Source organism: Pseudomyrmex gracilis, unplaced genomic scaffold (assembly GCF_002006095.1).
Source record: "Pseudomyrmex gracilis isolate BER0280 unplaced genomic scaffold, ASM200609v1 scaffold_93, whole genome shotgun sequence".
In the NCBI taxonomy this organism is placed as follows: domain Eukaryota; kingdom Metazoa; phylum Arthropoda; class Insecta; order Hymenoptera; family Formicidae; genus Pseudomyrmex; species Pseudomyrmex gracilis.
Genome location: NW_018020677.1, coordinates 375,589 through 390,088, shown reverse-complemented (window position 1 = coordinate 390,088; position 14,500 = coordinate 375,589). Strand labels below are relative to the sequence as shown.

At 43.5% G+C, this 14,500-nt stretch overlaps 1 protein-coding gene across 1 annotated transcript; it reads right to left on the bottom strand.

The window, feature by feature from the left end:
* Positions 1-1,668: 1,668 nt before the first annotated feature.
* Positions 1,669-7,117, bottom strand: LOC109855616 (forkhead box protein D3-like). The gene has a single exon (XM_020430064.1). It carries the CDS (start codon positions 5,787-5,789, stop codon positions 4,656-4,658), a length of 1,134 nt encoding a protein of 377 aa, XP_020285653.1. The 5' UTR covers positions 5,790-7,117; the 3' UTR covers positions 1,669-4,655.
* Positions 7,118-14,500: the final 7,383 nt, after the last annotated feature.

Sequence of the window (14,500 nt, the reverse complement as noted above, 5' to 3'; positions counted from 1 at the left end):
CATCCCGTCGTCGTAAATCTCGACGTTGATGTTATGATTTCGCACTGAATTTTGCAAAATTGCAAAACTAGTTTCTCCGTCGTCATCAGATTGTCGTTTAAGGCACGTGTAAATCTTTTTTTTTTTTTTTTTTTTTTGTTTTTAACGCGCGAGATAAGACCGCGCGATTATTTCTCTCCTCCTCTTTCTGTTAAATTTTACGGCACGTGTTACTTAACACACAGTCGTACTAGCTAAAGGATTATAAATCAGAGAACAATTGCAATTTTGTTATCTATTCGATGACAAATTAACGTACATTTTTTTTAAACACAATGTGTGTCTTATCATATGACACATCTAACATCATTTGTGAAATCTCGCATTACATATCGTGAGTTTGCTTTTATTTGTGTTCCTTTGCAAAGACCATTGTTTCATTGTTAATTTAAGTTAAAATAAACTACGTACCACACAGATAGTTATTTTATGCTCTTGTTTTTTTTTTTTAATCAAAAAAGATAATCGAGATTTTTTGCGTAGAACACAAATTAAAAACACGTGATTAAATCTACACAATCAAATTTACAATTTAACAATAATATAATTGTATTAATAAAATTATATTTACACCAAAACAACAATAGAAAGGAAGAATTGACGTTGAATCACGTACATACGCGCACATCCAAGCGCGCACTTTTATCACTCTCTTTTTTTTTTTACGCGTATCGGCGTCGTGCGTAAGACGGTGTGCAATAATAGTTTCTTTTGCAAACCGCATCAACACGCGGTCGTAAATCTTTCTCGCGCGAGAGAAACACACGGAAAAAAAAATATCATCGCGACGAGCAAACAGAAATGAAGACAAAACGGCAGGGAGAAACGCCGGAGAGATTAGAAAGGAACGCGCGTTTTAACGCGCGATGCTCGAGTTGCCGCGCGCGCGCGCGCGAGATGCGGCGGCGGCCGTTATCTTCGTCACGATCGAGGAATGTAATATCGTCACCCCAAGCGACAAGAGTTGCCTTCGTATCGCCGTTTAGAATACCGTCGTCGTAAAGGGGAGAGGGAGGATGGGTACGGGGAACGGGGATTAAACTGCAATGAAAATCCACTCATTCTCCTTCGACCCGCTACCACCGCCGCGTGCGCGCGCGCGCACACCTTTACCCTCTTCTCTTTTCCGCTTCGTATTGCCAACGCCGAGAGAGAGAGAGAGAGAAAGAAAGAAGCGAGTAAACAAGATATTGCTTTGTGCGCGCCCGTCTCTCGCGCTTCCGCTTTTACCGTTTTGCCGTCGATTTCTGTCGCGTCTTTCTCGTTATCGCCTTATCTCGCGTGCACCGCATCCTGGCCCCCCGTCAAAGCGCGTGGACAGAGAAAATTACTCATCCTCGTCTTGCGCGAGAGTGATCGATGGATTCGCCCTCTCTTATGCGCAACCTTTGTTTTCGCCTTCAATTATCTAACCTGACGATACTTGGGGTTTATAAATTTATATCGTTGCCGTGCGATAATCAGTTAAAATTGTTTACGATCAAGAATATAAGGTAAAAGAGGCGTGAGAAATGAAGAGGAAAACAGTCGCATTTATACTTAACGATACTTTATTGTTTTTTTTTTTTTTTTTTTTATTACATATTATAATAAATCTATCATTTTGACACATACAATACGCACTAAGATCTACAGACGACTTTTGTTAACGATAGGACATGTAGCCTATATATATATATATATTTATATTTATATATATGTATATAACTAAACATATATTTTGACTTCGCTGATTTGCTCTTAGCGGAGGAACAAAGTGGAAGTGTGCCGCGGTATCTCGTAACGATTGAAAAATATACGAGTAAATAGTTAGTAAAATATATATGTATATATATGTATATATATATATATCACCATGAAAAATTCGCTAAATACGCGCTCGTTACGAGATTCGCACATTTCGAGTTACACTGGCCATTGCGATGTGTGCGGGAAGATTACAGCAGACTGCGTTTCTCTTGTTTATACTGAAATAAAAAATCTATATGCGGACAGATTTTAAATTTCATTGTTAAACGTAAATTGCGCATATGTTATTTTTACTTTCCAAATTTATCGTATCGCGCGCGCAATACGATACGAGTTTTTCCTCCACACAGACTTTTCGCAATTACGCGGAATAATCTTCATTTTCGAAGAAGTGATATTATTATTTTTTTCTCATTGTTGTTTCTTTGTCACGAAAATAATACAAACGAATCGGAAGCGTCGTTTTGGGAGGGAAATCGTGTTTTCTTTTTTTTTTTCTTTTTTTTTTGCAAGCGACAGTGTGTTTCGACATCACGCGAGACGGAAGTGTGTGTTGTCTTAATTGTATAAAGATGCTATAATAGATATTCACAATTACTTTGTGGATCACGCTACGGATTCGCTTTTATGTACACCAAACGTCTACTTGACCGCTTACGGGGCTAAAAAGGGAAAGAAGGGGGTTGGGTTGGCGAGCTTTACATTAAATCCACCGAAGAAAGATGCTCTCTCCCCGCTCTAACAGAGTGGCTTGCGCATATATTTGTTCGGGACTTGTATTTACAATGCCGATATTAATCGACCGTGTAAAAGGGGCCTAAGTTCGGTCTAACACACAGACAGATCCGAAACGACGAAAGTGAAATTGGAAACGAACGCGGGCACAAACTTATTGGCATAACGAGCTTTGTTCGCTCGCTCTCTCGACGAACGCGAATATGTGATTGTTCAGTGTCTGTCCGTGTGTTTGTTGCTACATCGCGACAATTAATGTCAACCGATTTTAACAAATGATACAAAATAAAATGTAGATCAGTTACAATGACGATGTAACAATTTTGTGTTCGTCTCTTCTAAAATCTGTTCGAGGAACAAGTTTGTTTTTATTTTTGAATTGCGTAACAAGCTGCAAGAGATATTATGGCACAAAAGTTGGTTGTTTTTTTAAAAAATTTACATTGTATTTGGTTTTGGTGTGGCTTATATATGTAATTACGGTAGTGTCTACTTTCATTAGTCGTTTTAAGAAGCGGCACAGAGAATAATGTTAAATAAAATTTACGCTACGCTATTGCACTACGCCTTTTTACAAAGATGCTCCTCCCCCGATACACGTGCGGGAGAGGCGCTAGTATCCTCTCGATATACATTGTTTTGGTTTTTAATTTTTAAAGTCGATTCACACGTCTTTCTATGATTTTTGTGACTTGTTGGTTGATAAAAATCATAGAATTTATACTCATAGAGAGAGACCTTGCCTATGTGCTAACCATAGAGAGAGAGTCGCGCGAGGAGCAACAGAGAGATAGATATATTCTATTCTCAACTGTAGCTCCCCCACTTCGTGTTCTCTGTTATTCTCTTCTATAAGAAGTGCTTTTACAGTTGAAACGGAAAAATATATCTCTCTTTGTCGACTCTCCTTGCGCTCGCCAGAACCTTTCCATGAGTGTATAAATTCTGATGATAAAAACCATTAACTTGGACTAGTAGAAGTTTGAGAAAATAAGAAACCTGTACAACAGATTACCGTCGGCTATTATAAACGATAAGAAACGGATTTCTGTATCTTTAAACATATGTTTATCGCACCGGTTAACGCGATTGCGGCTACAATAAATAAATCTTTACTCGGTAAGAAACAATCGTCTGTGAAATTTTCTTCCTGGATCTTTGATAATGCAAAACTTCGAACAATCGTCTGGAATTTTTTTTCTGGATCTTGACAATGCAAATCTTCAGTTCGCTCTTGTTCAGCTCTTTTTACCAAATAAAAACTAGGAATTAGATAACACAGATAACGTCGAAATTTCGATTTTTACGATAGTCGCGTCCTTCTTACGCAATTGCCGCGCGCAAAAAACTGGTTTCAGAACCCACGCGTTGAGGATTCACGAAACGCTCCTCGAATCGTGTAACGATCGTGTTATTCCGACGAGATTCTGTCCAAATGATACAAAAAAACATTTTTATATCACGCGTGTAATAGTAATTGTTCATTTAAAAAGTTGCGCTAAACGAGTATTTTTTTAACAATACTTTCATATCTGCAAAAATAAATCATAATATTTTTTCTCTTCAAGAAGCGAATGAAAATCTGTGAACCGATATAGCGCGTGTTTGTTTATATTTATTTAAAAACATGTTTATTTCATTTGGACAGCGTCGGAAAGATCGATCGAGAAATTTTCGATATCATCGAATAATATGTAGTTACCATTGCTTCTCCGAGCGAAAGTAGTCCGTCGCGGAGATTGCTCTCCCGAGTCATTTTCTCGCAAGATCCTTCGGCGGTAATAATCTTGGTTCGGCGACGCGTCGGTTCGTCGCACGGTTCACTAACGTCATCTCAATCACCATTTGAAACAATGCTGTAATTATAGTTCAGCGTTTATTTTGTAGTCTGATCACTCTTCTTTTCAAGAAGAAAATTTCTTTTTCCGGTAGTGCGATTTTTTTTCAACGTCCGTTCGGTAGAAACATCTTCGGCAAAAATTGTTGGAACACGTCGAACGTGTGCTACGATCAACTATCGTTAATTTCCAAGTATGACTAGCGTTCGCGATAAAATTGCAAGGAATCGCGAAATCAACTTCGTGTTTTGTAAATTACTTAAACCGTCAGAAAAGAAAGTCGTTAGACTCTCCCTAGATAAGCGGCGAGAAGGCGGACGCTTGACTTCTGATCTCCCTGTGTTCCGACGGACTGAGGTCCAGCAACGCGCCGCAGTTCTGATCGCTGGCCGCCTGTTTGCCGATGAGCGCGTCGATGCTAAAATTGCGCTTCTTGTCGACGTTGGTCGTGTGGCTGATCGGCAATGTTGTGACTCTGGTGGGTGTCGGGTCGATCTGTCGGATCGGCGGCGCCGTGATTGGCACCGGTTTGTAAAGCGGCGGCGGTGGTTCCAGGAAGCCGCCGAGCTTCAGCGCCTCGATGGTCGACGGTGAAAAATCCAGCAGCGGTAAGCCAGGCGGCGGCGACAGATAAGCGGCCGCGGGATACGCCAGAGCGCCCGGGTGGCCACCACCACCCGGACAAGGACCTCGGTCGCCGCAGATGGCGAACGTAGCCATGATCGCGCGGTCCCGCAGAACGTAATGCGGCGGCGGCCTCTTGTACCGCTTTCTGCGTCTCAGAAAGCTACCGTTGTCGAACATGTCCTCGGCCAGTGGATCCAGCGTCCAGTAGTTGCCTTTACCGGCGTTGCCCGGCTCACGCGGGATCTTGATGAAGCAGTCGTTCAGCGACAGATTGTGCCTGATGGAGTTTTGCCAGGCGGGGAACTTGTCGCGGTAATAGGGGAAACGGGACATGATGAACTCGCAGATGCCGCTCAGCGTGAGCTTCTTCTGCGGCGACTGCAGGATCGCCATGGTGATGAGCGCGATATACGAGTACGGGGGTTTGATCAGTGACGATGACATCTTGTCGGTGCCGTAACCGGACGATTGTTGACTGGAACTGCTGCTGGATTTTCCCGACTGGGCCGACGCTGACATCATCGAGTACGATTTTTTGGAGGAACGACTGCTGCCGCTGCCGCCGCCGCTTCGACTCCTGCTGGCCGACGACGGCGCCGGTTGCGGCGTCGGCACCGGCGAGCAGCTCGGTATCACCGGGCTCGACGACGTCTGTGACGGCGGCGACAGGTCGTTCTTGTCGAGACTCACCGGATCCACGATCATGCTGCTGCTGTCCGAGTCTCGGTCGCTGTCCGCGCAGCCGTCGCACGACAGATTTGACATCATCATCGCACGTGGCTCCATCGTGATCGCCGCCATCTGCTTCTACGAGAGGTGTGCTCTATTTCGCTCTCGGTCCCGAGACCGAATCTTCGAGACCACCGCTTGCTCTCATATCCTCAAAAGTGTTCTTTGTTACAATTGTTCTTTAGGAAACTATATAAATATTTTCTGACTAAAAAACGCCACAGGAAAGTATCAACTTCGGCTATCAACTTGTTGAAGATTTTTTTTTACTCTTCAGGTCCACAATCTAACTCCGTTTAAAGTTTTCTTCCTGTAAGCTGTTCTTCAAGATAGAATTTTATAACAGATAAAAGAGAAGAACTTTCGAACTTATTAATTATTAACAAATATTTTGTCTGAAGAAGTAAAAACTTTTTGGTTTACGCAGACGAAATGTGTCGTAAATTTTTAATTATGTTACATCAAGTTCGAAGTTTTAACACGAAATGTCGCACTTAGAAAACATCTGTTTTACAACAAAAAAATCGAACAAATTGCATTCGAATTCAACATAAACTTGAAAACAGTCCGGCTGTATCAGAACGTAACAATGATTTCACACGTTGATTGGCCGCGAAATGTCTTCGGTGAAAATAGTTCGAGCACCGCTTCCGTCGTTGAGAATTTCAATCACCAAGTGTGCAAATTTTAGTTCTTGAGCAAAACGATTCGCTCGATTTATTTGACATTTCAACAAGTCAAAGACTTCGGCGATTATCCCCCCAATTAAACGCACTTTTTCAACTCTTTCTTCGGATTGTCTGTTTTTTTCGGAAAAACACACGAACGACTTCTGCTGCGGTATATTTCAGCGAAGCGACTGTCACATTCTGTTTGTTCCCCTATCCGCCGCTTGACGAGTGCTATCTTACGCTAATAGTTTGTTTCCACAACGATAACGAGATTTTTTTCACTTCGCTGTCTGTTTCTTCGTCTTGCTTCCACCCGCGACGACTCGCGCTTTCAGCCTGCAATACACACATCAGACATCCGACGAGATGTCACAAGGATGTCTATCGCGTTTTATCGCGCATCTTGCAACAACATCCGAACCCGATAGTCTCCCGTAGCACCTTCGGAATATTTCTCACAGAGTTGTCACTCGTTACAAAATAACAATCTCGCAGTCACAAGATCAGATGTCTAGGATGTTTCCTCTTCATTGAATTTTTGACGAGATCTCGACTCGATCTGAATTGTCTCTTCTCAATTCTTGATCACATCAAGGGATTTACGCGTGAATCTCTCGCGACATCCTCAGGAAGCATTGTGAGCTCTTCCCGACGCGCTTTTTTGAGGTTAAGATTGCTGAACCGTCGGACGTCGCGAGTTCGCGGACAACGAAGGGTGCACCATCGCGAGCGTAGGATCGTCTACGGGGTGAGATCGAGGCTCGGATTGATTCGAAGCGGCTGCTTCAGCGTTACGTGGGCGGACCAATGGGCGGGCGTTTCGATCCCCCCACTCCGTTTTGCACCCCTTTAGACGAAGCCTCCCCACCCCTGCTCATCGCTCGGGCCGATGTGTTTCCACCCTGCGCGAGGGTTGCTACGGGCGGGGCGAGACGGGGAGGAAACCCCCGGAGGGGGTTAGGACGGGAGTTAGGAAAATAGCGGGATAGTTAAAGGGACTTTCGAGACGGGGGCCGAAGAGGGCGGGAGAGGGCGAAATTGTAACACTCCGAAGGCTGATTTGCTTTGAGCGCTCGGCGCGATAAAGCTGGAGCACGAGCCGGTGATCTACGAGTAGTCGCCGGCGACGCGACATTCTCCGTCGAGAGCGCGATCGCTCTCGCCCGCGGACACTAATTTTGTGAGTGCGTCTTCTGTTTTTTTTCTCTCTCTCTCTTTTTTTTTTTTTGCAGCAAACTGCATGCTAACGTTGCAATTTCACAAATTCGTATAATTCAGTGTCGAAAATTCCTCCTCACTTCTCTTTTGAAAGCGTATATTTTTATCGGGCAAAATTTTTGTCCACAATGAAATGATCTTTCAATTAATGCGACTATTTTTTCAACTTAATTATAACGCTATGTTTTCTAAAGTATCAAAACACACAATCTCTACTCTAGGAATTCAATTCCTCAAGAAACAGTTTTGATTAAAGTTTCAATTCTTTATCGTAAGAAATTTCCTTACTTTTTAATTAAAGATCTGTTGAATTATATAAAAATTTAAAAATCTACGTAAGTAAATACGCAAAATTTCTAAAGACGCGCGTGTATCCATCGGTCTCTTCGGAGCGCCGCATTTTCGCGACGACGACGACGACGAAACTTTTATCTCGGTAGAATTAACACACCGAATAACTTGACACGACGCGATGCAAGGGTTAAGGAAATAACTAAGCGCCATTATCGCGCCGTATTTTCATCATGGAAGTGCTGCAACCAACCAACGGACTAGATCCGTAGAATTGCCAACAGAGCGAGACGAGCTGCACGCATCACAAGTTAACTTCCCTGAGGCTGCTCAAATAGAATCTGTATTACGCCAGAGCGGTACATACAGAGAGGAAGATAGATAGAATGACAGAGCGAGAGGACAGGGCGTGAGAGGGGTGAGAGGAGCGCGCGATGTACACTAAACGTCATAAATGTGCCTCAACATCTCTATTATAATCTACCAAATGCTTAATGTGTGATTTTCCTTCTCTCTTTCTCTCTCTCTTTTTCTCTCTCTCTCTTTCTCTCTCTCGCACAATCAGCTGTGTCTTGACGTATTGACATAAATTTGTGAACACTAACGATATTAAAAATAATCTAATTTTTCCAAGCCAATTTCTATTACTAGCAATTAGTTACTCATACGCAACATGGACAGTAGTGATTGAACATTTCTTAATTATTTTTCTTCTAGTAACGCAAACGATATCTAGATACAATGTGTTTTCATGTTTCTGGATGATTTAGTGTTGAGATGTTTATGACGCTTAGTGTACAAGAGCGAGACGGAGCGAAGACCAGTGAAAGCGGGACAGAGATCGAGAAAGGAGAGAGAGAGAGAGAGAGAGAGAGAGAGAGAGAGAGAGAGAGGCGGGGGAACGTGGTATGGGGAGTACTAGCACGATATAGATGCGGATGCGAGTCTACCTGGGCGCACTATCGGTTCACAGAACCGAGCCGAGAGCGAATATTGTGTTTACCCGTACGCATGGCTTTGCGGTGCAAATAATCTGGTATTATTGCACTTACTCCACGTACGCGGCGCGGGCGGGAGAAACTCTTCGCCAACTGCCATCCTCCCGCCCAACACAACTGCGCCGCTTCCGCTTCTTTGTCGCGCGCGCGTTCTCTTCGCGCCGGGATTTCAATATTGCTCGCGCTAATGTTAATGTCGCCTATTGTGCCGTTTATATCTCTGAAATCCTCGCAATGCGCGAAGACATCGTAAATAATTATTATTCAATGTCTTGCGCTCAGTACGCGTGTTGCGGTATGTCTAACGTTTACGCTCGCGCGTTTCAACGTTACTTCACATTTCACGTTGAAAAGTAAGCTCGATGTTTTCATCGTTAAATATCTTTTTTTAAATACAAAAACAGATTTTGCGGTACAATAGGGAAAAGAGATATTGTTCGCAAAATTGAGAGGTCAATTATATATTGTGTAAATTTTATGTAAAATACATAAATTCGAGCAACAAAACACACACACACGTGCGGCAGAAGACATTTCGTCGCTCAACAAATTTAAGCTACAAAAACGGCAGAAGGCATTTTGTCATCCCGAAGAAATATATTCGCCGCGGTGTGGCGACTCAATAAAAATATTTTCACCCTGGCTTTTTCGCCGGGATTTTTCTCCGCGCGGGAATATCACGCGGCAAAGTGTTGGTAAGCTCTGCCTTTCGAGGTCTCCCTTGCCGATTCAGCGATTACCGCGCCTTAATCTCGAGTTCTGGTTAAGTTAAGACCGACTACAACGACGATAAAGCGTAGGAAAGAGAAACGCGCGCGGGAGGGGAAGTGGAATACATCCCCGTTCCATAGAACTCTTAAAGGCTCGCCATTCACTTCGCGGCGGATTGCGGATTCCGAGAGTTCCACCATTCGATTCGATTGCTTCTTACCCTGGACTCTCGTATTTACCTCCTGATTTCTTCCCTCCTGCATCTCTGCCACCCCTTCCGTCGGATCCTCCCTGGACCAAATCTCCCGTAGATTCCACGGCAAACTGCGATCGGAGGGGTGTCGACTTTATACTTGCGGTTGCGAAGCTGGGAACGGCGGAGGGAATTTTCACATCCGTTTTTGAGTGTCGAAAATATAATTTGATTTGGCCAGTTTTCAAATAAAAATCGAGAGATTGAAAATGTAGTTTTTAATAAAAATTTGATAAAAGATTGTATGTGTGTGTGTGCAGAGTCAGTAGATTATTAAGTTTAAATGATCCGGGGGTGCGTGATTAGGTTTTAATTAAATGCAAACTCTTGTAAAAAAATATTTCACGCAAAAGAAGCGGAAAGGAAGCAGCGGATTATAAAAAACCGCTGACGTGTTTCGTCTCGTCTGTACGCGCGCTCTTACACGACCTAAAATTCTCAATCCCGAGAAGAAAGGGAGAGCGCAACGTGCGCGTCGTGTGTGCAGTCGGCGTCGAAAAATAGAAGCCCACGTCGCGCCGCGTCGCGCTTTGCGGTGACCCAAGTGCGCGCGTTGCACAAAAGGTTCAAAGAGGAAGAAGAAGAAGACCAAGTCGCGGTAAGAATCGGCGAGAGGAGCGGCGAAAAGAGCGAGTGTTTACCGGCGAAGAGGGACCGCGCGCTCTGTAGTCGCTACGCGGATGACTCGTCGCCGTCGTCGGTTCTTCTCACGAAAAGCCGGTGGGATTATGCCGCCATCTTGGATGTTGGTAAATATCCCGTGCCGAAAGAGAGACTCCGGTCGGGCGAAGGGATCCAAGCGTGGGCGGAGAAGTATATAAGTAAGTAGTAGTAGCTACACTCTACTAGCCGGCCGCGCCGCTGCGGTGGTGGTCGTGCGTCGGTGATGGCATTACAGTGGTAGTAATGTCGTCGAAGAGGGTGCGATGGTTGTCGCGAGGGGTTGAAGGAGAGACGCGCTGCGCAAGGAAGTTGTGGAGCGTCGCGGTGGCGCGCGAGGGGAAGGGATGGGGACGCGATAAAGGTAAAGAAGTGCGAAGAGGTCTTGGCGGCACAAGGCGAGTATCCTCCGCTACAAAGAATACTGTCGGCTTTGCACCTTTTCCAAGACGTCGTTTTCCCGCTTCGTCGGGATTCTCCTACTCCTCCGTTCCGCTCGAGAGCTTCGTCCCGTCTCCTTCTCTCATCTCCACTTTTCTTTCCCTCCCCTACTCGCCTCCGTATCTATCCATTTGATGCCAGCGATTCCAAGATATGTCCTCCGCCACCACCTTTCATCCCCCGTCTTGCAGCGCGCCGCTCAAGAGGGAACAGCCATTTACCTATGCGGTTCAGAGACGGTAAACTGGGAGATTCGCAATCGAGTTCTTCGAGTATGACGCATTGCTTTGTGTTTGAGCAGATATCAGTCGACCGAATTGAACGGCGATGTAAGTTACAAGCCCTCAGATTTGTGCAAGAGAAATACAAATTTTTGCTCTTTATCAGAAACTAGGAAAAAGATAAAAATTGCGAAGTGATTCTAAAGTTACAAATTTTATAACGTTTTATTTCGCTTCGTAGCCGTTTTATTTTTGAATGATTCAAAACTTCTCTTCAGTCTGGCATATTGTGTTACTCGTAATTCTCTTAAGAAAGTAATCAAAATAATAATTTTAACAGTAAAATTTTATACGTTTTTTGCCAAGTTAATCTTCGATTTTAACTAAAAAAACTAGAATAAAATCAAAATAAAAATGTTTTACTTTGTGTATTTTTACTTTATATTTTTAGTTTTTATTCTTTTCGAACACAAGGAGAGGAGACGATCAACATGTATATTAGATCGTCTTGTAGATCATTTCAATTTTTCAAAACAAATAGATTTAGATCGCTCAACACCCGCAAATGATCGGGGCGGCTAAATTGCGTGGGTTTCACCCCGTATATTGTCTCATTTGATTTCGCGCAGATTGAAGAAAGACACGGAGGGAGGTCCCGGTGCGGGGGGGCCCTCGACGACGGCCCGATTGCGGTGAAACCGCGCGGCCGAATCTGAAATTCAATTCAATGCAAATTTGCTGGCGGGGAACACACTTACGGCTAACCGGCGAACGAGATCGAGGATTCGCTTAGTTGCTTAGGACGCGGTAAACACTCGACGCTTTTACTCGAGACTTATGAAATATTGATGGACACACACGTTAGCGCGACCGACGCTAACGATGTCGATGTCATTAAGCGAAAAATGCTTGATGAATGAATTACCGTTGATCGCTCCCGCGAGGACACTTTATTACCGCACCCGTTGGTAAAACTGATCCGCTGATGGAACGTAAAACCATATCGTTAGATTATCGAGATTATAACAAAAGAGAATTAGATTATTGAGAGTTTTTTCAGCAAAAACTCTCTCTCTCTCTCTCTCTCTCTCTATTCAACACTATAATCGCAATTGTTATCTAATTTGTATAAAAAAAAAATATTTCAATTTCTATAAAGTAAACATATGAGACCGGTTTTCATTTTTACTGAAGAGTTACCCGATGTATAAACTCTGAAATTGCAATATCTTATAATACGGAATGAATCATCTCCTACAAGACCTAAGCTGAACCTATCGCGCTCTAACGTAATAAAACACCGACGCGTATCGCAAAAGCGCTCGCGGACGTTCGCGTACTCGAACAAAAAAGGGGCACGCTCTTTCCTTCTCTATCTCGTGAGCGCCGAGTGAGCACGACGGGCCAACGATCCCAATTACAAACATTTCTCCGTGGCTTTTCAGAGTTGCATTTGGCCGAACCGAGAAGGGCGAGCCGCAGCCGCCCTTCGTCGCGCACTCGGTGCATTTTATATAGTTCCCGCCTCCGCGCTCTCGCCGAAAGTACTTTTCGTTTTCGAGTGCGTACGAGCACATGCGGGTTGATTTTCTCTTCTTCACCTTCTCCTCTCCCCCTTCCGTTCTCCTCTCCAGCTTTCCGCTCCCTCGTGCCGCCACCTTTGGCGCAAGGAAAACGGTCTGAGGCCACCTACGGCGAATGATATCTTCTGTTTTTTTCCGTGACAAACGTATATCATATATCACAAATACGTCTCTACATCGAATAACACATGTTCAATGATTCAATGTCAATTAAAAAAAGAAAGCTTGACGAATTAAAAATCTCACAAATATTTTCCGAGTCGAGGAGTAATTTATCTTTTACGCGATTGAAGTGCGCGTGTGTGTCGCTACAAGTTTTTTTCCACATAATAACAAAATTGTTTGAGAAAACTATATTTTGCAGAATTTAACACTTGAAAAAGTTGACTTTTTTTTAAATAAATGCAACACGATAATCGTCTCTGTGAAAATGTTACCGAAACCGCATTGGCAATCTCGAAACTCGGAACGAGATCGAGCGAGAACGAGGAAGAACGCGAGAAAGACGCGAGGGTAAGTCGAGGGGAGCGGCGGGGAGAGCGGGGGTGATAATTTGTTAACGTGCGCGCACCCCCCAAATGCGCGAAATCCCGTCGAAGTGCGGCTCGTGCGGCGCATTGTTTCCTTGTTTGCCAGGTGTTTCGAGCACCGCGGCCGAGTGGAGGCCGCGCCATTGTTGCGAGAGAAGTCGTGCAGCCGCTCACTCGACAAAGCCGGCGATTTAATGCTCTTTTATTGTGCATTGTGCTCGGGCCGAATCAAGGAACGGGGAAGCGCGGCGTACATACACGCGCGAATCGCGAGGGATGAACCGCGCTCTCTGGATTGTGTGGCCTGTGGAGGACGTCAATGACGATGACGACGCCACCTCGACGACCGGCGCCTCTTATTATTCGTCGCACTTTGCCTTTCGCTGTAAACACGAGAAAGGTCCTGTTGAAGGATTTCGAAACAGCGAGGGGAAGGGAAGGGAATGCGTACATGTCAGGGAATTGCGAGATATTGCAGCTATATAACAGTCTTTATTTGTTGTATGCCTTCTTTTGTTGATCTTCAAATAAGATAAAAAGTGCGGGATATGTATATGTTCGATTGTTCCGAAAATAATTGTCATGCGTATCGTGTAACTTGCGTTAAGAAGTCGTATATGCAAAGAACAGCGAGAGAGAGATTTGGATTTTTGCAGGAATATATATATGTATATATATATATAATTAATTCATCAGCTGTGTTATTAACAAATTGTTCAAAAGGAAGGGAACAAGGATTTGAATTGCCATTTTGAAATGGTATTGTCGTTATCATTCTGACGCATACTCGTTAGAGTTAAAGTACAGTATCGAGTAAACATTAAACGCGTTGATAAATAATTTACTACTATTATTACACAAATACATACAGTGTAAAATGTCGGCGTAATCGCTGTCATTCGGTGTGATTAGCATAAAATTATATTTCATCATCAATGCAATTTATGGAAATAGATCGGCGGAGAGAATTGCGAATTTTAAGATTGGAGTGAACCAGAAAAGAAAAAAACAATTTATATATCATTTCACGTAAATAAAAATAATACGTCGAATAATAATTGGAATCCATTTATGTCATGATATTTACAACATATTTGACATTTTCTCTTTTCGACGATATGTTTTTTTTTTTTTTTTTTCATATGTACATTAATGATAAAAATCATCGATAATGTTAAAAGAGATGTAAAAGACCACATTATTTAT